Source organism: Hordeum vulgare, chromosome 3H, assembly GCF_904849725.1.
Source record: "Hordeum vulgare subsp. vulgare chromosome 3H, MorexV3_pseudomolecules_assembly, whole genome shotgun sequence".
In the NCBI taxonomy this organism is placed as follows: domain Eukaryota; kingdom Viridiplantae; phylum Streptophyta; class Magnoliopsida; order Poales; family Poaceae; genus Hordeum; species Hordeum vulgare.
In genome coordinates this window covers 604,094,817-604,119,575 of record NC_058520.1, presented here as the reverse complement: position 1 = coordinate 604,119,575, position 24,759 = coordinate 604,094,817, and the positions used below count along the sequence as shown (strand labels likewise).

The following is a 24,759-nucleotide window of genomic DNA, read 5'->3' as shown; positions in this document are numbered from 1 at the left end:
ATTCTTAAACAATCTAGGAATTTACAAATATATTTTTAATTCAAGAATTTTGCTTAACCCGAAGCCCTAACCCTAGACCCTAAACCGAAATCCCAAACCCTAGGTCACCACCAACACCACCGCTGCCGAGTCATCGCCCCCCGACACAACTAGGACGCGAGTGACTGTCGCCATGATGGCTTTGTTGTTTGTGAGGACAGTGAATAAGTATTCGTGGGCTTGTAGATATATGGCAGTGACCAAGCGACCAGCTTGATAAGCTACCAACAAAAAATACAATAAAAAAGAATATGCTGCAGTGGAAATGATGTAGCTAGTATGTATCTTAATAAATTGGTTGTTGCTCCAGCTAAATTAATAACGAGAGTATATTCCTTTTTACCATGCATAGCAACAAAAGAACATGCCCTTTGTTGCGCTCGTTCTTCAGTTGTCGAATTAATTAGGGACGTGTTACGAATCAGCTGGATGATTTCTTAGAGAAATTATCCGGCTAGGCAACCGTCGGATGCACCGTGCTGCCCCTTGGATCACTTGCAACGCCCTGCTAACAGTAGTAAGCATGTGACCGCTTCGATGCAGTGCTGCTGCACCCGGCAAAAAGCTCCACTACAGCTCTCATGGCGCATCGCCGGTGTCCGGCGAAGCTCCAACGCAGCATCGACGGTGTCCGGTGAAGCTCCAATGCAACTCCGGCGACTCTGGTGAAGCTCCAATGCAACTCCGACAGAGCTCCAAAGTAGAACCGACAGCTCCAGTGAAGCTCCAATGCAACTCCGACAGACCTCCGAAGCATGGCGACAACTCCGGTGAAGCTCCAATGCAACACATGGCCGACGCTCATGCTAGCACCGGTGTGATGAAGGCCCATTGTAGCCGGAGTTGAGAAGAGATGCCTCGTTGCAAAAGAAGCTCCGCCGCCCTCTCGCGTGTTGTACTATAGCATCGACGGTGTGGTCTGGCTTGCAGCGTCCCCCTCGTCTCCCCTTAAAGTAGCAATGCCCCGCAGAGGATTTCTCACTTGGGTGCTAGAATTTGCGTTGGAGCTCCGTCGGATGGAGGGAAGGTGAGTGGGAGGGTTGTTGGCGCCGACGACATTGGCCTTGACGGTGGGTTGGATGGGATTCTCGCGTGAGAGAGGGATGAGAGATGGGACATAAACGACATGAGAATGGAGATAAGTGTTCCATGAAGACGAGATCCTTCATCTAAAAGAGAAGATGGAACCGCGTGGGCATGAGTGGGCCTGTGTGACACGTGGCCTGCTGCAAAGGAGGTTTACAAGAGAGAGAAATCAACCGGATGATTCTAATTAACATCTTTTATTTCAAGGGTTATTATGACACTTCATATTCTCTGCATATCATAGGACAATCCTTTTGGTTTCGGGAAGGTTTCTTTCGTGTTTTCTTTCCTTTTCATTCTCCATGAGTTTTTTTCATTTTATTTTTTTCATTTTCAAAATTTATGAATATGTTTCAATTTACAATTTTCTTTAGAAATTTAGGAATACTTAAATTGGTGAAATTTTTTTTTTGAGTGTGAACATTTTCAAAATCATGAACAATTTTCTAATCACAAACATTTTTTTACCATTTTAAAAACCCTGGTATTTTGAAACTCACGAACAGATTAAAATTCTTAAACTTATTTCAGAATCCATGAATATTGTTTTTATATTCATGAACAATTTCTGAATTTACGAACAATTTTCTTATAGTTTATGAAGTTTTTTTCTTAAAAATTTATCTTCCACAGCTTATGAACTTTTTTAAAACTCACGAAATATCCTGAATATTTTAATAAATTTTAAAGGGGTTTCAGTAGAAAAACCAATTGAAATAAGAAATAGCTGAAAAAATAATCAGAACAAAGAGCAAATGCAAACACACATGGCGCTACATGGGCCGCAGACATGCATGTTTGCTCGCAATCCCAATTTGTTCTTCGAAATCAGGAAAATATTTTAATAGTTGAGTTGGCATCTCAAACTATACTACTCCTAGTTTGCATTGGACTAGTAAGTCCGTTTGGTTTTAAAACATAATTAACATTTGTTAATTATGGAGGAATCTCCCCTTACCAACCGTAGCAGTTGTTTTTTGACAACCGTTGCGTCGGTTCATTGCCATCTTTCTTGAATGGATGCCTCTTCAAGGCATCCCTTCTATATGTATAAATATCTACAGTTATCTAGTGAAAGAGAAACAATTCATTTTACACTTCCCCTGATTGTTGTCTCTCATATTATTCTAATAGGTTATCAGCACGCTCTCCGACAAAGCGAATTCACGGCAAGGCTCATTATCCTGACAAGTGCGCTTTGTCTTCATAGGCTCATTGGCTCATTATCCTAACATCTATTTTAATGAAAATCTAATGGACATATTACATAATTCTTCTTGTGTGCCTTCATTATGGCCCTAGGATAAAGTTTAGCAGTTTGTCCTAATGTTTAGACTCAAAATGGCTTGGTAGAATTCTTTATCCATAGAATTAAGCTCGTTGCATTATATTTAATTTGGAGTTGTAACCTACCAACTTTACGTTGGAGTCGTGTAGTTTTACATGCTCATGACCAAACTTCATAAGATTTCCCCCCTCTATCTTTGATACATGGAAATCTATCAAGTATTTCTCATCTGCGGTAATTCGGTTACATACCGATATCACCACCCCAGCATACAGCATTGGCCCCTCAACTTATATTTGGGGTTTATGTGATGAATAATTGTATTACCTTCAATACCTCAAGCCCCTCGCATGGGGAGTTATTGAAGGCCACTATGCTGATTCAATGAAGAACATTTCCAGGCATTAGGGGGAGATATCAAGTACCAGAAAGAATGCCAGGAAATTAGTGAAATGTTTAACACATTTCCGCCTCAAATCGACATACTCAAAGATCGGAACCACGCGTTCAGAAGATTTGCAACACATTGCAAATAACCTGCGAGATTCATTTACTGGCTACAAAGGTGTCACACAATCCTACAATTATGCAAAAAATGTCTAAAAAAATGAATGCACCAACAAAATTCATTCTACTCCCCGTTCAAAGCAACAGGGGGAGATGTATGTCAAAAGTACACCAGTATCACCTTTGTCAAGCAAGGATATCAAAGGCCTCTGAATTAGTAAATGCAAGTCAATTTCGCGTTGACAGAGATCTAATGCATAGTATACACTTAGTGAATGGGAAACCTCCACCAATCCAGGTCATAGTGCAGATAATGACGAGGACATCGGAATACCCGGCTCACTCGCGTAGGGAAATCGCGAGCAGTCACCATTGGTAAGGATATTTCCATCAACTCTATATTGATATATCGATTCTCGAGAAACATATAACCAAGATTCTACAATTTTGTCATACATTTATCAACTAGATTGCTAAGACATCTCAAATGATTCACATCCGAAGATCATGTCCATGGGAAAGTCTCAATAACACTCAGACTGAACTCAAGCAATGGTTATAATCTAGGTAAAAATAATCTTGCTCAATAATGGGAAGGTATTCATAAGCAATACCTACAACAGTTTTTTTCTAGAAACAGAATTGAGAACAACAAGACGGTGAAACATAGAGCAAGTATTGTAGCACAAGGGTTCACGCAGATACCCTATATACTCCAGAGGTAGAATCTCTTTCTGATAAGCTATATCATTGCCAGTACAAAATAATCTATCTACCCACACTAGTGGAAAACGGGCCTTTGGCCGGGACCCTCTAGTCCCGGCCTGCCTCTGGGCCGGGACTAAAGGCCCGGCCACATCGCCCCAATTCTCAATGCCTCCCTCGAGGCTTTAGTCCCGGCCCGTAAGGAGCCTTTAGTCCCGGTTCGTGTCCCAAACCGGGACTAAAGGGCTACGCGGTGGGCAGCCCGCATGTGCGCCACCTTTAGTCCCGGTTCGTGTCCCAAACCGGGACTAAAGGTCTGACACGTGGCCTGCCGTAGTGGTGGCAACCGTTGGTATCCCTGTTTAGTCCCGATTGGTGGCTCAACCTGGGACTAAAGGCCCAAACGGTTTGCATCCCACTTCCCAAAACCACAACCAAAGCAGAGTCTCTGTCGCGTCGCCCTTTCTCTGTTCTTCTTCCTCTCTCGCTCTCGCTCTGTTCTTCCCCTCTCTTCTTCCCTTCTCTTCTTCCACCATGCCAACTCGCTTTGGAGAGGTGCTCGCACATGGCAAGACCAAGCTCGATGTCGTGTACACGAACGAGAGCAGGGAGGTGCCGCATTTTCTTAGACAGTTGAAGGAATGGCTTGACGCCGCAGTGGATCATGAGAAGTTCTTGGGGCTTGATCTGGAGTACACGGCCAATCAACGCGGTGTTGCCATCATCCAACTATGTTTCAAACACCATGTCTTGATCTTCCAATGGGCGAGGTAAGTTTTGAGGCTTTCTTTGATCCAAGGTAATGACATTGTAAGTTTATTTGTTTCAATCATAGTTGGTTCCCTTCAAATAGTTGTAGTGAAACAATTTTGATTAGTTGAAGGGAAACACAATCTGATTGGAATAGTGTTCCATAATCTGAAAAATCGTATTAGAATCAACTAGTGTTTAATATGTTCCATTGGAATCATAGTTGGTTCGCTTCAAATAGTTGTAGTGAAACAATTTTGATTAGTTAAAGGGAACACAATCTGATTGGAATAGTGTTCCATAATCTGAAAAATCTGATTGGTTCAATATGTTCCATTGAAATCATAGTTGTAGTGATACAATTTTATGTGGTGTTCTTTGATCCAAGGTTATGAAAATTGCATATAGCTAGTGATCTCTCTAGGTTCCATTGGATAGCAATATGATATGTCATAGTCATGAAAATTGCATATAGCTAGTGATCTCTCTAGGTTCCATTGGATAGCTATAGTGATCTCTCTAGGTTCCATTGGATAGCAATATGCAATATGTCTAGCTTATTGAATATTTGCAAAACCGTGGGAGAATATATATATATGTCATAGTTAATTTACGGTTTCTTGATCAATTCGTAGGATATGAAATTTGCATAGGATAGCAATATGTTCTATTTGAATCCTAAAGATAATTTTCTCTTTAGTTGTAGTGAAACATGTTTCCTTATTGCAGCAGTATGTAACATTTGTTCTATTTTAATTTGTTTCTGTTGCAGTAGTGACAAGCATTGTCCAGAACTCATGGACTTCCTTCGCAGCGACATCACTTTTGCTACCGTTGACATAACAAACGACAAGCTGAATATGAGGTACAGCTTCGGTATTGAGATACCAACTGGTTGCCTCATTGATCTCCAAACGGTATTCAGGCTTCGACATGTCAGGACTTCGATGGCTCATATGGTAGTTGCCTTGATCGACGAGGAGTATGGTAATATGAAGACCAATTTCCCAAAGTCTCAGCACAAACTTTGGGAGAAGGCCCCACTTGATCGTATCAACATTGAGTATGCAGCAAAAGATGCATAGGTTTCATACGAGTTGTACCGCAAGATTCGAGTCGTCAACTATGGCCAGCGTCACCTCGAATAAGGTGGACATTCTGATTCAGACGAGTAGTGTTCTCAACGTCGAACACTTGTATATATATATATCTATGATAGCTATTATTATGTACTGTTTGGACTAGTATCATCTACTGCTTGTACCAATTTATATATGTCTAGTTTCTGTTTGTGCCATTATAGTTTCCAAATTTGAATGGTTTAGCCCTTTCTAACTTCATTTGCTACTTTTGAATGATTTAGCCCTTTCTAACTTCATGGTATCATGCATTTCGACCACATATATATACAAAAAGTCTTTCAAATAAGTTCAAAAAATGAAATCCCTTTTGTAACAGATCTATTTTTGATTAAAACAGTCATTTAAAAATGAAAGACCATTAGTCCCACGTGGCGTGCAGCGGAACCACGTGGCGTGCAGCGGAACCACGTGGCGTGCCGCGGAACCACTTCTGTTGTATGGGTCGCTTTTCCTTCTTCTCCTTGTGCTAGATATTTGTTATGCATTAGGGAAAGAAGGAATAGCGACCATCATCGGCGGTCAAAAAATCAGGTGAGAGAGTGTCCACCATACATGAGAGAAGAAGAATGCCGACTGTTGTTGTGGGGGGTTGCTTCTCCTTCTTCTCTTTGTGCTAGATATTTGTTATGCACTAGGGGAAGAAGGAGTAGCGACCATCATCGACAGTCGAAAAATCAGGTGAGGGAGTGTCCACCATACATGAGAGAAGAAGAATGTCGACTGTTGCTGTGGGGGTCGTTTCTCCTTCTTCTCCTTATGCTAGATATTGGTTATGCACTAGGGGAAGTAGGAGTAGCGACCATCATCGACGGTTGAAAAATTAGGTGAGCTAGTGTCCACCATATATGAGAGAAGAAGAATGTCGTCTCTTATTGTGGGGGTCGCTTCTACTTCCAAAGAGATTGTCCATTTTGTACACGAAGTGCATCCAGTTTTTGTCGTAGCCCTCTCAACTTTTTAACACATGCTATGTGGGTGAAATGATGATAGCATGCCAACTTTCAACATTTTCAGAGTTCATTTGTAGTGCTTTTCAATTTCAGGGTCAACTAGCTCAAAAAATAAATAAGTAAATGCACGAAGAATACCAAATGAAGTCAGAAATTGTTGAAATTTTGTGATGTGCCTTTGAATGGTGCATTTTGAACACACAAAAAGTATGGAGTTCAAATAAGTTCAAAATATGAAATCCCTTTGTAAGAGATGAGTTCTCGTTCGAAACGCTGATACTTCGAGAGAGATTGTCCGTTTTGTACACGAAGTGCATCCAGTTTTTGTCGTAGCCCTCTCAACTTTTTAACACATGCTATGTGGGTGAAATGATGATAGCATGCCAACTTTCAACATTTTCAGAGTTCATTTGTAGTGCTTTTCAATTTCAGGGTCAACTAGCTCAAAAAAATAACTAAATGCACGAAGAATACCAAATGAAGTCAGAAATTGTTGAAATTTTGTGATGTGCCTTTGAATGGCGTGTTTTGAACACACAAAAAGTATGGAGTTCAAATAAGTTCAAAAAATGAAATCCCTTTGTAAGAGATGAGTTCTCGTTCGAAACCCTCATACTTCGAGAGAGATTGTCCGTTTTGTACACGAAGTGCATCCAGTTTTTGTCGTAGCCCTCTCAACTTTTTAACACATGCTATGTGGGTGAAATGATGATAGCATGCCAACTTTCAACATTTTCAGAGTTCATTTGTAGTGCTTTTCAATTTCAGGGTCAACTAGCTCAAAAAAAGTAAATGCACGAAGAATACCAAATGAAGTCAGAAATTGTTGAAATTTTATGATGTGCCTTTGAATGGTGCATTTTGAACACACAAAAAGTATGGAGTTCAAATAAGTTCAAAAAAATGAAATCCCTTTGTAAGAGATGAGTTCTCGTTCGAAACCCTGATACTTCGAGAGAGATTGTCCGTTTTGTACACGAAGTGCATCCAGTTTTTGTCGTAGCCCTCTCAACTTTTTAACACATGCTATGTGGGTGAAATGATGATAGCATGCAAACTTTTAACATTTTCAGAGTTCATTTGTAGTGCTTTTCAATTTCAGGGTCAACTAGCTCAAAAAAATAAGTTAATAGTTTGGATAGTCAAAATAATTACTTTTGAAAACAGAAAATAGTTTTGCATTATTTATTCAATTTCAAACACTTTTCATTATCATAGTTTTGTCAAATTCTCAAATATGCAAAAAGAATTTTAATAAACATAGTTTTTAATTGAAAATAACAAAATAGTTAATAGTTTGGATAGTCAAAATAATTACTTTTGAAAATAGAAAATAGTTTTGCATTATTTATTCAATTTCAAACACTTTTCATTATCATAGTTTTGTCAAATTCTCAAATATGCAAAAATAATTTTAATAAACATAGTTTTTAATTGAAAATAAAAAAATAGTTAATAGTTTGGATAGTCAAAATAATTACTTTTGAAAATAGAAAATAGTTTTGCATTATTTATTCAATTTCAAACACTTTTCATTATCATAGTTTTGTCAAATTCTCAAATATGCAAAAAGAATTTTAATAAACATAGTTTTTAATTGAAAATAACATAATAGTTAATAGTTTGGATAGTCAAAATAATTACTTTTGAAAATAGAAAATATTTTTGAATTATTTATTCAATTTCAAACACTTTTCATTATCATAGTTTTGTCAAATCTCAGATATGCAAAAAGAATTTTAATAAACATAGTTTTTAATTGAAAATAACAAAATAGTTAATAGTTTGGATAGTCAAAATAATTACTTTTGAAAATAGAAAATAGTTTTGAATTATTTATTCAATTTCAAACACTTTTCATTATCATAGTTTTGTCAAATTCTCAAATATGCAAAAAGAATTTTTAATAAACATAGTTTTTAATTGAAAATAACAAAATAGATAATAGTTTGGATAGTCAAAATAATTAGTTTTGAAAATAGAAAAAAATTGAAACTATATGAGAATTTATAGAGAAAATTTAACCTTAATTCAAAGTGAACTCAGTTTGAATTCAGGTTGAATTTTCTCCATAATTTCGAATATAGTTTCAATTTTCAGTGAGTTTAGGCCCGTAAGCCTGCTTTAGAGAGGAGCTCGATGGAGAAGCTGCGACGGGGCTTATAAACAAGTGTTAGTCCCCCTCGCTGGGCGAGGTGGGACTAAACTTATCGTGCAGTCGAGGACGGGCTTTAGTCCCTGGTGGAGCCACACACCGGGACTAAAGGCCCTGCTTCCCGCCTTCTGGTCTGCCTGAAAAGAGGCCTTTAGTCCCGGGTCGTGGCTCCACCCGGGACTAAAGGGGGTCTTTAGTCCCGGTTCGCCACGAACCGGGACTAAAGATCCACCTATATAAGCGGGAGTTAGAAAAATTCCAACCCAAATCGTTCGTTTCTCTTCTTCTTCCTCTCGTTCTCCTGCCTGGCGCGGCACACCGACGACCTCGACGACACCGTCAGGCTGCCCGCCGTCCTCCTCGCCGCCGCCTGCCGTCCTTCTCGCCGTCGCCGTCGTCCTTCTCGCCGCCGCCGTCCTCCTCGCCGCGCGCCGCGCACCGCCGTCCTCCTCGCCGCGCGTCGTCGACACCTCTGGCCGGTAAGCCCCCCGCCCCCTCCTCCCCAACACTCCGGCCAGTAGAAGAAAAGAAGAAAAAGGAGAAGAAAAGAAGAAAAAGGAGAACAAAGGAAGAAAAAGGAGAAGAAAGGAAGAAAAAGGAGAAGAAAAGAAGAAAAAGGGAAGGAGAAGAAAAGAAGAAAAAGGAGAAGAAAAGAAGAAAAGGGAGAAGAAAGGAATAAAAAGGAGAAGAAGGGAAGAAAAAGGAGAAGAAAGGAAGAAAAAGGGAAGAAAAGAAGAAAAAGATTTTTTTTTGTCATTTAATTCCTATTGTTATTAGGTTTGTGCTAGATTATTAGGGTTAGTAATATTTAGAATTAGAAAAAAGGAAAATAAGAAGAGGAGGAGAAGAAAAGAAGAAAAAGGAGAATAAGAAGAGGAGGAGAGGAGAAGAAGAGGAAAAATAGAAGAAGAGGAGAAGTAGAAGAAGAGAAAAAATTAGAAGAGGAGGAGAGGAGAAGTAGAAGAAGAGAAGAGGAGAAGTAGTAGAAGAAGAGGAGAAGTAGAAGTAGAAGAAGAAGTAGAAGTAGAGGAGAAATAGAAGAAGAGGAAAAATTAGTTTAGGGTTACAAGAAGAAGAAATATTTTTTTGTCATTTAATTTTGTTATTGTATAGTGTATATGCTTAAGTGTTAATAGTGTTTCTTAGATTATTGCTTAATTTTGCTATTGTATATGCTTAAGTATTAATAGTTTAATTTTGCTATTGTATATGCTTAAGTGTTAATAGTTTATTTTTAACAAGAAAATTAATAGAACTAGTTTATTTTTTTAGTACATTTTACGATGCCTATCCCGCATCCTCGTCCTCGACTCGGCGGAGGACACCTGCTTGATCAGAGGGGCCCTGTCCGGGACTGGGCTCCGCCCGGCTGGTATTGGGAGGTGCTACCTTCCGGGGGGCGTAGGTTGATGAGGAGCCAGCCCGTCGTTGACCCGATCCTTGTTTGGTGGCGGTCGCGTGGGCCAGTGACGGTGACGAGGCTTCCGGACACCGCGGAGGTGGTACGTCACCGTGTCAGCGAGGAGGATGAGCACGTCCGTCGCTACATGGTTGCGTTGGAGGGCAGGTTCGAGCATACCTGGCAGGTTCTTCGGGGATCTCGCTGGAGCTATGATCCTGTGATGGTTCCTTCTCTTTGGGTGTCCACCGCCCGCGTCAATACCCGTCGGGCGCTACGGTTCTAGATGTATCAGTGATGCTATATGTATGATAGTATTCGAGGAGTATTAGTGATAATATTCGACGATGTACGGACAAAAGAGATGATGTATTTGCTTATAATTGAATGCATGCTAATTTGAATACTACTTTATTTTACGATTTGGTTTTGCTTATTGAATGCTCAAATTGGAAAAGTACTCCTACTTTGAATACTATGCAGAAATCTAGGAGTCCCGGGTGGAGCCACGACCCGGGACTAAAGTTGTTTTGGAACGGAGTTCCTGATAGAATAATTCTTTTTTGGTACAAAGGTTAAGAGAATCCGTTAGACATATTTTAGAGTTTAGGTTCTAGCCAAGACCCGGGACTAAAATGACACTTCGAAGTTTCCAACCCCTCTTATATAGTTTGTTAGTTTATTAGTTAATCAAATGTCCGTTTTTTGCAGAACTATGGATCCACATATCAGGAACCTCGAAGAGGAAGAACTTCTCGAAGATATAATCAAAGACGACCCCGACGTTGAACCAGCTGAATATCCGTCGTCATATCTAAACCCCTCCGGATATGGAATGGAGGTCGACCGACACGAAGATGAAGCCGATGGGGCAGGAGATAGGTCCAATGACGGAGAAGGTGATAGCTCCACTGATGGAGAAGCCGGTGAAGAAATAATAAAGTCCGGCGAGGTATACATATGAAGTTCGACAATCACTTGTAATATGTGAAAAATATTGGAGATAGCTCTATATTGTATACATATACATTCATTTGACGAATGTTTCTCCCTCTTAGGCCTCCACATCGAGCAAAGCTACGAAACGAGGCCCGACTAGAAAGTTGGATGCACGGACGCATTACACCTTTGAGGTGATATTGCCTACGGGCGAACCCAAGCTTTCTAAGAATGCTGCTGACACATTCAAGAAGCAATGCGGAGTTCTCGTTAGGGATGACGTCCCGATCAGCGTTCGGGAGTGGAACAAGCGCAAAGGGGCAGCCGATAGTGACTATGTCGCCGAAAGGTACAAAGATAATCTTTGGAATGATCTCATGTCACATTTCAACCTGCCAGAATGTGAGAATGAAGACGCCGCAGACAAACTGAGGGCCAAAGTCAAGCAGTGGACTCTAAAGAAGATGGCCGAACTTTTCCGTAGCTGGAAGAAGAAGCTATGGAAAAACTATCTGAAGACAAAGAAAGTGCCAGTATTCGAGGGGTATCTAGCCAAGCAGGCGAATCACTGGAAGGCATTTCAAGAGTACAAGGAGTCAGAAGATGCCCATGCATTATCAGAAAAGAACAAGATAAATGCCGACAAGAAGAAATATCACCACAAGCTGGGGCGAGGGGGTTATGAGACTGCCATCCCAAAGTGGGATAAGAAAGAGCAAGATCTGCTAGCTAAAGGCATCGTACCCGAACCACTCCGTGATGAGTGGGAATTGAGAGCAAGAAATTGGTTCCTTGCGCATGGTGGTTCGTACGACGAAGAAACAGGGGACCTCATCTGCAGTGACGGTCTTAGGATACCCAGGGAGAATTGGAAAAGGATAGTGAAAGAAATTAAGGAGGGAAAAAGAAAGTTCACTGCAGATAGAGAGAAAGATTTGCTCACACTGGTCCTCGACAATGACGAACATGGAGGATGAAGGCGAGGCTTCGGTCCTTCTTACCCGTGGTGGCTTGGGTTTGCCAGAGACCAAGACACTTACAGAAGCCGAGAGAGAGCAAAGAAGCGGCAGCAGGATGAGGAGAATGACAAGTTCAACCAGTTGCTTGCCAGGATTAACGAGCAACAGAAGCAGATTGATGAGCTTAGAGGAGTAGCGCGCCAGGAAGATCCTGCATTTGATATTACCGGCGCCCCATCTAAGCGGAAAAGCAGCGTGGCTGAATCTGAGGCCCCGCCCGACGATGCACGAAGAATGATAGAGGGCGGTCCCGGCGACCCCGTGGATGGAATCAAGGAGTCAACATCATGTGAACTCCATCAGAAATTCAAGAACATATCCATGAAGGTGGCCGTCGGACAAGCTTTACCTTCTGGCCCTGATGCACGCTGGCATGGCCGTGATATTCCAACTGGCTTTGCTAAAGTCGGGGTGGATGAAATCATGGCGGGGTTTCATGATATGGAGCTTGACATAGCTGGACCCGAAGATGAGAGGACACTCACAGAAGTACTGGGTGGAGTCATCCTATGGGACAAGAACTACATCAAGCTTCCAGGCTCGGCCCCAAGGACAACACCGCCTCCGAGTCGTCGCAGGTCACCTACACCTCCATTACTTCCAAGCCCTCCACATGACGTCGGCCTGCACAACACGAGTCCATCTCGATCACCGCCGCTGGACTTGGGTCGTCCGTCTCCGCCGCCGCCCGCTCCGGATACTAAGCGGAAGCGTGCCAGCAAGAACGCTCCGCCGACGATTTCTAAGCGACGGAGCCCCCCAAAGCGCAAACGGCCGCCCCTCCCAAAGGTACCTCATGCTAATCTTCCTATCAGACCTTATGATCGTACCCCCGAGGAAAACGCCAGGATAGCAAAGGAACATCATGATGCGCAGATGAAAAAGAAGGAACCCGAGCCCCGCCCGGAATACACCGAGAAGCAAATAGCATTTGCAAAATACTTCACGACCCTTCCATCACAGTATGACTTACACCATAAGCCTGATGAATATACACGCACATTGCAGAAGGAACTGAAAAATAGCAGATCACGTGCAAGTGCAAGTGGGAGCAAATCAAGTTCAACTACAAGCAAGAAAAAATCAGACGTTCCTCAGCTTGGACAACAGGCCAAACAGTCGATCTCACCCCTTAGGGTGTTAACCGAGAATGTCCCCCCTCCGGTGCAGGGGCAAGATTTCGAATTAGCAAAGAAGTGGGCGGCTGAATGGGGTATCCCGGTTGAAGACATTCTGGCTTCCCAAGATGACAGGTTACCCAAGGCTGTGGTAGCCCCTAAGCCACAGTTTGTCATGGGAGCGCCTTTGGTCAGCAAAGATGATCTCCCAACAAATATGCATTACTTGCATACATGGTACTTAAGTGAATCAAAGAATGGGAGAACGATGATCGTGGTGAGTGTCCCACGGGAGTACTACGGCCACCCCGAAGAAATCCATATCGACTTTGATGAACTCTTCCAGATGTACAATGGTGACGCCCTCGACAAATCGCTTATGAGTTGCTATTGTCTGTAAGTTTTTCAATTCGTTGTCTACATATAACTTGTTTAGTTATTTCAATTCATTGTCTATATATAACTTGTACTCTATTATGCAGAATGAAGATTCTGGATTGTAAAAGTAGGAACATCCTAAATATTGGGTTTATTGACCCAGATAAAATACATATAGCGACGCTAACTGATAAACCCAAGGAGACGGAGGAAAACCTTCTAAGGTTTCTAACAGATCAAAATTTATGTGACCACATACTGTTTCCATACAACTTCATGTGAGGGTCTTTACTCTCTTGTGTCCATTCACTTATAAGTCTAATTGATAAGTTACTCACACACACACACACACACACACAAACACACACACATATATATATATATATATATATATATATATATATATATATATACACACACACACATGTGCAGCTTTCATTGGATTCTGTTGGACATTCAAATTGATAAGGAAAGAGTTGATGCCTTCGACCCATTATCGAGACCCTTGGAACAGTTCCAAAGCCTGCGGGACATGCTCCAAGGGTAATTTCAATCATTCTTGCGCTCTATCGGTCTCTTTCGATGATTTTCTGATATATCAATTAATGAAAAACTTAGCAAATCATTATCCTTGTCGGGCAGGGTTTGGAAGCGGTTCAAGTGCGTGACTCCCGGTATCGAGCCTGAGAAGCTGACCTTTAGAGCGGCTCAGGTAAGTAGTAGTATGATACACTTCTATTTTCAATACATTTATGATGCTAGATTATTATTTTGATTTAATATATTCTATTCTCGTAAAGTGCGACCAACAGCCACGGGGAACGCATCTATGCGGATACTATGTTTGCGAGACCATTCGCACGTTTACCTCTGAGCACAAGGATCACAGATTCGACGTAAGCAATGAACATTCACACCTCTATTTTTACCCGTCATTCTTTGTTATCATGATTGATATTCATATTCATCTCCTCTTCTTATATAGTACACGGCCATGAGGACGAAGGTCCTACCAGAGCAACGCGCGATTGCTGTTGCAGAGAAGCTTGTGACCTTTCTGAGGACGGAAGCTATAGATGACAAAGGACGATTTAGTGTAGCTAGGGGCCATTACTGATGTTCGTCCATGTAATCGAATAGACGGGCTCTAGTCCCGATAATTCAGATCTCCATATAATTGTATATATATGCTCGCTTGTAAGATAAGTTAATCTTATATATATGCATAATTATTTCTATTTAAATTATATGAAAACTAATTCCCGAACACCAAACGAGGCATCACGTTAATCTCCCGAACACCTAAACCCTAAAACCCTAAAACCCAAAAATAATTTCATTCAAAAAAAAAACCCAAAAATAAACAAAATCTGAAACTCTTTAGTCCCGGTCCGTGTAACGAACCGGGACTAAAGGGCCTGCCCCTGGGGCGCTACGAGGCGCCCACGTGGAGCACCTTTAGTCCCGGCTTGGAACAGGGCCGGGACTAAAGGTTAGGCCTTTAGTCCCGCCCCTTTAGTCCCGGTTGGTGAACCGGGACTAAAGCCCCTTACGGGCCGGGGCTAAAGGCCCCGTCCCCACTAGTGCCACTTGGTAGATGTGGTGATTACATATCCATGTGAATCACTAGATTCAAACGTAGATGATTCCCGATGGAATCTTACATCTGTATGAAAATGAAAATGCAACATACATTGTGTAAACAACAATAAGTCACCATATGACTTAGCATTGTCGGTACATTTGGTACAACCGACAGAGAGAGTTCCTCCGATGCACGGAGTACTCCTACAATGATGATTAGCCATACGTGCTCGTCATATGCCAGGATTACTTCTACAATGATGAACCATGTGATCATCTAAAAGACGGAACTTGAGACGAAGGATTTGGGTAAAATCTCAAGCACCTTCACTCATACATTATGGCCATCGATAACTCTCATGGTTGTTCGTTCTCTAGACGTAGAGAAAGATTCATTTACACCATATGAGAGATGGACATAAGATATTGGGGCCTAAAGTTCCATATCACAGTGCATGCATTGGATCCATCAAACACTATTGGTTAAGACTCAAGAATATCTTTCGATATCTGCAATGCATCAAACATTTTTTCCTACTATGTCCGATCGTATACAAGCTTTGTGTTCCTACTAGGTGTCGTAGTCATCCCATGCAAGTCTTTAAAACAGACCTTATTGGCTACATCCACCAACCATTATCTCAATGATAATGTTGTTTGTGTTGCCCGGATACAAACAGGTTACATAATAATCAATATGACCATGTTGCCCATCTTGCAAGTCAAATCATGCGGCAACTTTCCTGATTTGTTCACCAAGCCACTACCAACTTCTACATTTCAAAAAATATGTTTATGGAATAGGTATGTGACAGCTTCAGAATTGGCAAGAATCAGGGGAAGTATCTTCCTGAATTGTTCATGTTCAAAGTATCATATTATACTCTTTTTCCCTTGATAAGTTTATTTCTATAGGTTCTCATCAACGTTTTTAATAAGGTAATATCAACAGAAGATCATATATCATACTTTCTGTTTTCCCAACCGGGCTTTTCAGGAAGGTATAACGACGTATTTATTGTCCTCTAAATTTTATGAGTTCCTCATATTGATTTGAAAGAAACTATAATCATTATATGTTGAATCCTTTTCTTCTTATTTTTTCCACCGGAGTTGAAGGAGTTTTAGCAACATATCAAACACTATACTCCTCACATTTTTCCCATGGAGTTTTTGTAGGAGACCTTTGAAGATGATGATATTTCATGAAGAAATATAGATTGGAGGGAGTGTTAAAACTTAATTAGCATGTGCTAATTATGGAGGATTCTCCCCCTTTGCGTCAGTTCATGACATCTCTCCCGAACGGATGTCTCTTTAAAATATCCCTTCTACTTTTATAAATATAGACAATCATCTAATGAAAGAGGAGCGATTCACTTTACACCTCTTGATTGTTGTCTCTCGCATTATTCTAGTAACATTTTTGTTTGAGGATTTTTGAAACCGGCCGAGTGTTGGGTGCTTGGTGTGTCCGGCTAGCTGGGCCCTACTGTCAGCGGGAGCCACAGTTAATATCGTGGCGAGCCGGCGAGATCTGGCAAGTTTTTGGTTTATTTTTCTGAACGCATTTGGCAAGTTATCACTACACCAAAGCTGTGGTGAGCAGCCTACAGCTACAGACGAACTGGTCGCCGCCGCATTGATTCAAGGTGCAAACACACACACACACACACACACACACACAGATCGCGCCATTATATACAGCAGCCTCGACAGACTCTATCAGTCAACCACAACACACCACATACTACACACACGAGCGAGGCATGGCTGACGACGCGCATGGGCCGTCGGGGCGGCTGGAGAGCATCCTGACGGACTCGTCGGCGCCGCTGGCGAGCCGCGTGTGGGCGGCGGGGGCGATCGAGCTCGGGCTGCTGACGCGGCTGGCGGCGCCGGCGGTGGTCATGTACATGATCAACTACCTCATGTCCATGTCCACGCAGATCTTCTCCGGCCACCTCGGCAGCCTGGAGCTCGCCGCCGCCTCACTCGGCAACACCGGCGTCCAGATGTTCGCCTACGGCCTCATGGTACGTTTCCACCCACGCTCCCCTCGGTCTCGTCTCCAAATCATTCAGAGCACTCGCTGTTTTTCCTCAAAAACTACATTCTGCGTTTTGGTTTAGATCCTACATAATTAAGATCGAAATGTTCAATGAACCTGCCATTGCTGGATCAAAAAAGTACTATATATTTCGGAGTAGATCGAGATGCCCGATTAATTAACCTCTCATAGGTGGGCACTGATTTGACCAAAAGTGTTGGGCGTATACAGTACTACTATTTGACTTGTTGCTGTAGGAGACTAGGAGTAATTATATATACTCAATTACCCACAGCTTAGATCCAAATGTTCAATCAACATGTCACTTTTGGGAATTGATTTGGCCAAAAAAGCATTATATTTGACGTTTGCTCATTGATTGATTGATTGATGACAAGAATCAAGCTCGTGTGTCATGGGATTGATTTGTTTATGGTTGAGTATAGTTGATGGATTGCATCGGCGATTGGCTGGAGACGAATTTAACTTGTCTGAGTCTTTGGGCGCCGATTGGTCAGGTGTACTTAGGAAATTTCCCATGTTATTTGGAATATTCCTTTTCCTATAAAATATTGTTTCTGTCACACTTAGTTGCACTAGGCATGATGTCATACACGATCAATTTGCTACCAAATGAAAATATCCACTCGGAGCAGGCATGTGCCCAATTTGGCCGCAAATCCACTAGATCCAATGTTCCAAACTCTAATGCATGGTCTACCTCAGTAAAAATGATTATTGTCATTAGAAATCCATAATCTCTAAGTCCATTATTTGCCTAAACCATATCTTCCTTCATAACGATTCTACCTTCGAAAAGTTGATGATTCCTTAGCACACGCAAAGTTACTAAGCTAGCCGGCTTTTTACTATTGAGAGAGAGAGGGAGGGAGGGAGGGAGAGAGGTGCGAAAAGTGTCGACAATGGACAGGCTTCAGCGATCCCTTTTTAAAATACCATATTTATTGTAAATACTTCCTCCATTTACTTATACAAGGATAGTATGAAATATACATTTTGCATCAATACAAGGCTACCAACAGTAACCGAGATACAAAATAATAATGACATTTTCTCGCACTAGCAATCTATTTAATACTTGCATGTGTGCAGTCATATTGACACCTAGCTACTTCCTCGTTCAACATCCAATTAGTTTCCTATCCCTTCCATCCATAACGAAAAGAAAAGCGAGCTTAAAAAGTATAAATTAAACTTGGTAGTTGTAATATGAGGTTTTGACCTTGTATATAAAAATTGATTGAGTACCATATTTCGACTGAACAAAACATTATACTCTTTTGCCCTTCACAAGTTTATTTCTATAGGTTCTCATCAACGTTTTTAATGAGGTAATATCAACAAAAGATCATATATCATACTTTCTGTTTTCCCCACCGGGCTTTTCATGAAGGTATAACGACGTATTTATTGTCCTCTAAATTTTATGAGTTCCTCATATTGATTTGAAAGGAACTATAACCATTATATGTTGAATCCTTTTCTTCTTATTTTTTCCACCGGGGTTGAAGGAGTTTTAGCAACATAACAAACACTATACTCCTCATATTTTTCCCACAGAGTTTCTGTAAGAGACCTTTGAAGATGATGATATTTCATGAACAAATATAGATTGGAGGGAGTGTTAAAACTTAATTACCCACAGCTTAGATCCAAATGTTCAATCAACAAGTCACTTTTGGGAACTGATTTGGCCAAAAAAGCATTATATTTCACGTTTGCTCATTGATTGATTGATGACAAGAACCAAGCTCGTGTGTCATGGCCTCATGGGGTTAATTTGTTTATGGTTGAGTATAGTTGATGGATTGCAACGTCGATAATTTGTTTATGGTTGAGTATAGTTGATGGATTGCAACGGCGATTGGCTGGAGATGAATTTAACTTGTCGAGTCGTCGGGCGCCGATTGATCAGGTGTACTTAGGAAATTTCCCATGTGATTTGGAATATTCCTTTTCCTATAAAATATTGTTTCTGTCACACTTAGTTGCACTAGGCATGATGTCATACATGATCAATTTGCTACCAAATGAAAATCTCGACTCGGAGCAGGCATGTGCCTAGTTTGGTCGCAAATCCACTAGATCCAATGTTCCAAACTCTAATGCATGGTCTACCTCACCAAAAAATGATTATTGTTATTAGAAATTCATAATTTCTAAGTCCATTATTTGCCTAAACCATATCTTCCTTCATAGCGATTCTACCGTCGAAAAGTTGATGATTCCTTAGCACACGCAAAGTTACTAAGCTAGCCGGCTTTTTACTATTGAAAGAGAGAGGGAGGGAGGGAGATAGGTGCGAAAAGTGTCGACAGTGGACAAGCTTCAGCGATCCCTTTTTAAAATACCATATTTATTGTAAATACTTCCTCCATTTACTTATACAAGGATATTATTAAATATACATTTTGCATCAATACAAGGCTACCAACAGTAACTAGTAACTGAGATAAAAAATAATAATGACATTTTCTCGCACTAGCAATCTATTTAATACTTGCATGTGTGCAGTCATAATGACATCTAGCTACTTCCTCGTTCAACATCCAATTAGTTTCCTATCCCTGCCGTCCATAACGAAAAAAAAGCGAGCTTAAAAAGTATAAATTAAACTTGGTAGTTGTAATATGAGGTTTTGACCTTGTATATAAAAATTGATTGAGTACCATATTTCGACTGAACAAAACATTAATACAGAAATACATATAATACGTTTGAGATTTTTTTAATGACAATATAATTTCAGGCATTGCATGCACAGGAAAGAAAATACGTACATGAAAATGGGCCAAAAGTGTTTTTTTGTTGGTTGCAAAACGAAATAATTTTGAACAAAAATATGTGTTGGTTTCCACATAAGGTTTTTTTGCATTTTTTGAAACTTCAAATTATGTTTTTCGAATTATCTAAGTATAGGGCTCCATTGGGCCCATCAGCCAAAACTTCTGTCGGGGTAGGGGTGGGAGTAAAGAAGATAGCCAGCAAACAATTCACAGAGAAGGGATTGAAAGAAAAAACTACCACAGAAAGAAAGGCTCCTGACTCTGGACCTAATTGATCTATGCTGTGGAGCAAGCCCGCCCGATCAAGGGTATATCTTATTTGTCAAGAAACAGTGGTGAATCTACTGGGAGGCTTTAACAGGATCAGGCATTTCCTATTTGGCTCCACAGGTGCAAGTTCACGTGCATTTTCGTTAACCGGGGCCTGTGGCGTTCGAACTGGCCCGGCCAATCTAGGCGTATGTGAAGCTTTTCTTTTTTGAAAGTTCTATTAACTTACTTGAATACCGGTGATTATTTTTAAAATTTTAACAAATACGTTTTTAGATTCATGAGCTTTTTTAAATATCGATGAACATTTTTTTAATTTGATGAACATATTTTTAAAAATGGATGAACTTTTTAAATATTTATGAACTTTTTTCACTTTAATGAGCTTCTTTTTAGTTTTGATGAACTTTTTTCAAATTTATTGAACTTTTTTAAAGTTTAATGAACTTTTGCTAAATTTGCTGAATTTGTTTTCATTTTCAATGAACTTTTGCTAAATTTGCTGAATTTGTTTTCATTTTCAATGAACTTTTCTTCAAATTGATGAAATTTTTAAAAAATTGCTGAACCTTTTTTGAAGATATGAAGATTTTTTTAAATGGATGAACCTTTTTTCTTTAAATCTGTAAAACTTTTTTTATTTTATATTTCTGCGAATAAAAAAACTGGACAGTACTCTAGTGGGCCGGTCCATGCTGGCAGCGATGTAGATGCCGGATTGTTAACGGGCGCCTAAAGCGCTGCATAGGAGCGCTCACAGGATCAAGCCCCCCTTCAGCTCTACAAATTTACTTTTTACTACTCGTTCGACGGCCCATTTGAGTCAATTGCCAGCCGAGCCCAATATATTTTGCATGACCCAGACAGCCCAGCGCTCCCTTCATTTTTCTCTAGATTCGCCACTGCACCTAGCCACATTTTTGTAGAAGCTTCAAGCTTTCCAGTGAAACGTTACTTTCTTTCCACTATTCATAATTTTATTTGTATTCCAAAAAGGTTGAGAATATATACATATATGAAAAACAAATCCTTTATTAGTTTCTAAAAACGTTCACAGCACATTACAAAAAATGTTCCCGGAATGTAAAAGTTTTTTATTGGGATTTAAAAAATTCTTCGTATAATTCAAAAAATGTTCACATGTTTAAAAATATGCTAGTGGTTCTAGATCATGAAAATGTAGAAATATTAAAGTTTGTAAAAAATGTTCATATCATTCAAAAAATTGTTCATGACATTTAATAATATTCATGGTCCAAAAATATGCATATGACATTTAAAATAATTATTCGTGAATTTTTGAAAAACTTTCATAACATCTAAAAAATCTTCATGACATTTAAAAAAATGTTTCATTAGTGTTAAAAAGATGTTCACCATGTATTTGAAATATGTTCATTGTGTATCTGAAAAATGTTTAATGTGTATTAAAGAAATTTGGTAAGTCTTTGAAAACGTATAAAGAAAAATTTAAAAAGCTAATGAAAATGAAAACACAAATCGGTACAGAAAAACACAAAGAAAGGAAAACTGTCAAGAATCTTCCCAAAACCGGGTGAAAAGTGTAGGAAGGTTCCGGAACCGCTCGCGACCATGCTATTGTACCAACCCATCTATTCAAATCTATAGGCGAGCACGCCAATGACAGTGAGACATAGCATTTGCTCTTTCACATTGTACGGCTCGGGCAGAATTAATGTGCCTATATATGAACTGAATTGATATAGAAAAGAAAAGAAAACGTATATTTGTTTTACCTTAGATGTGTGCTGACAAAGAAATAAACCTCTGAAGTCCATTTTGGTACTACATTGTCACCTTGAAATCACCAAAGCTATGTTTAACTGCTAAAGCACGATTACACTTTTGCAGCTGGGCATGGGCAGCGCGGTGGAGACCCTCTGCGGACAAGCCTTCGGCGCGCACAAATACGACATGCTCGGAACCTACCTGCAACGCTCGGCCGTCCTCCTCTGCTGCACCGGCATACCTCTCGCCGTGATCTACGCCTTCTCGGAGCCGCTCCTCGTGCTATTAGGACAGTCGCCGGAGATAGCCCGCGCCGCTTCCATCTTCGTCTACGGCCTCATCCCTCAGATCTTCGCGTACGCCATCAACTTCCCGATCCAGAAGTTCATGCAGGCGCAGAGCATCGTCCTGCCCAGCGCTTACATCTCCACCGGCACGCTCGTGCTGCACTTGCTGCTGAGCTGGGTCGTCGTGTACAAGGCCGGGCTCGGCCTGCTCGGCGCCTCGCTGGTGCTGAGCCTGAGCTGGTGGGTCATCGTGGCGGCGCAGTTTGCGTACATCGCCGTGAGCCCGACGTGCCGGGAGACGTGGACCGGGTTCACCTGCCAGGCCTTCTCCGGCTTGCCGGCCTTTCTCAAGCTCTCCGCCGCGTCTGCTGTCATGCTGTGCCTTGAGACATGGTACTTCCAGATCCTGGTGCTCATTGCTGGCTTGCTCCCCAACCCTGAGGTTGCCCTGGATTCCCTCTCTGTGTGGTGAGTACCATTCGTCTATAGTTCTTACTGATGTGATGTACCTCTACCTAGTAACCAATATATCTGCAGAGTTTGTGCTGATTAAACCTACGATGTGTGCATGCAGTATGACACTCGCTGGTTGGGTGTTCATGGTCTCAGTAGGTTTCAACGCTGCCGCAAGGTTTGTGACTCCAAACTGAATGACTTGACAACACTATCATTGCTTACTTATAGCTAGGAAAATACTCTATCTAACTAATGGATATGTTTTCACTTCAGTGTAAGAGTGAGTAATGAGCTCGGTGCCGGGAACCCCAAGTCGGCATTTTTCTCGGTGTGGGTCGTGACCGCTCTGTGTGCAGCCGTCTCTGTCGCCTTTGCCATTGTCATCCTCTGCCTACGCAACCACATCAGCTACTTGTTTACAGAGAGTGAAATCGTTTCCGACGCGGTGGCGGATCTCTGCCCTCTTCTTGCCATCACGCTCATTCTCAATGGCATACAACCAGTATTGTCAGGTAAAATTTTGGGAAGTTTCGGCACGTTAACATGTGCTATATTGATTATTGACCAGTCCATTAGCACGTCAACCGCATTAATTATTCAAACGGCTTGCCATTGAACTTTTTTACTAACATGCATATAAATACCAGGTGTTGCTGTTGGATGTGGATGGCAACAGTTTGTTGCTTACGTGAACATTGGTTGTTACTACATCGTAGGTGTACCCCTTGGCATTGTTCTCGGTTTTGTCTTCAACCTCGGCGTAAAGGTGATAGATTCATCCTTGAATTATTTATTTATATTACATGATGGCAAAATCTTCAGTTATGTGTTTTAAGTGCTAACTTGTTTTTTGTTATGGAATCGAATGCCTACTCGTAGGGCATTTGGGGTGGCATGATTGGAGGAACAACCATGCAGACGGCCATTCTGCTGTGGGTTACCATCAGAACTGATTGGAACAAAGAGGTACTCCTTGTCCCTAAATGTACAAAGCACAAAGATGAATCAAACATTTCCACTTTTTTATGCACAAAAATGTTAATCATGAAAATGGAGTTAAACTATGTGAGGTCCAAAGATTAATTCGGCCTTCCTCCGTGCTCATAGCATGAATACCTCTTGTTTGCTCTATGTTCCGTTTGTAACATGAGTCAGAACCTTCTTGGGAGACTATATTGATGCAAATTGATCAAAAATATATGTAAATGTATTTGTTTTATTTGACCTTCAGGTTGAGGAGGCACATAAAAGATTGAACAAGTGGGATGATAGCAAGAAAGAGCCCCTACTTACGGCAGGCACGGACAATAGCTAATTAGTGGACCGGTGTAGATCTATGTTTCCTGTTCAATAGTTATGAATCGAGCTAGATTCACAGTCAGCATGAGGAATTAATTGGAATGGTTGAATTCACGTGTCTGGATTCTTATGTTGTTAAACCATGCATCAAGATTTCAGACATGCTTTATAATGACATGAGGTCATGAGCATATATTTTTCTTTCCATTTTCAAAATGAATGTCAAACTCCCGGGCCTTTGTGTCGGTGATGCAGACGGCTATTACAAACTCGAACATGATGACAAAATGCACTCATGCTGCTTGAATGCTACAATTAGACCGTTGTCATATCAATTGAACATACCTCTACCGACTATCTCCCGCCGACGACCATACCGAACAGATAGATGTGTGTCTTTTCTTAGGGAAGAGGGAGACGGGGTACACTTTTGAGGAGATTATGCATACATGAGGCACATACTCTTCAGAAAATATGTGCACATGTGGTTGATGCGCACAATCTTCATACCACAAGCTTGACACTGGAGTTGAAAGTGCTATTTCCAGTACACTACACCATCTTGGGGTTAAAAAAGGTTCTTAGGTCTTAATACATATATTCCCTACAAATTAATGTAGGAAACAAAATGGCTAAGGAACACATTTGAAGTACAAGGAACTAGGCCAATATTGCAAATTTGTGCATCTTCTCGATGCAGATGTCGGAAGAGTACTAATGACTTGTTAGAAAAGCAACATGAAACAAATGTGTTTGATGTGATTTTTTTTATCTTATTGAAA

At 40.9% G+C, this 24,759-nt stretch overlaps 1 protein-coding gene across 1 annotated transcript; it reads left to right on the top strand.

Annotated features, from left to right (window-relative positions):
- Positions 1 to 16,639: 16,639 nt before the first annotated feature.
- LOC123441024 (protein DETOXIFICATION 40-like) lies at positions 16,640 to 24,152 on the top strand. The gene is made up of 7 exons (XM_045117555.1): positions 16,640 to 17,095; positions 22,059 to 22,690; positions 22,797 to 22,853; positions 22,952 to 23,190; positions 23,326 to 23,444; positions 23,558 to 23,644; positions 23,910 to 24,152. Exons 1-7 carry the CDS (start codon positions 16,829 to 16,831, stop codon positions 23,991 to 23,993), a joined length of 1,485 nt encoding a protein of 494 aa, XP_044973490.1. The 5' UTR covers positions 16,640 to 16,828; the 3' UTR covers positions 23,994 to 24,152.
- The last annotated feature ends 607 nt before the right edge of the window (positions 24,153 to 24,759 follow it).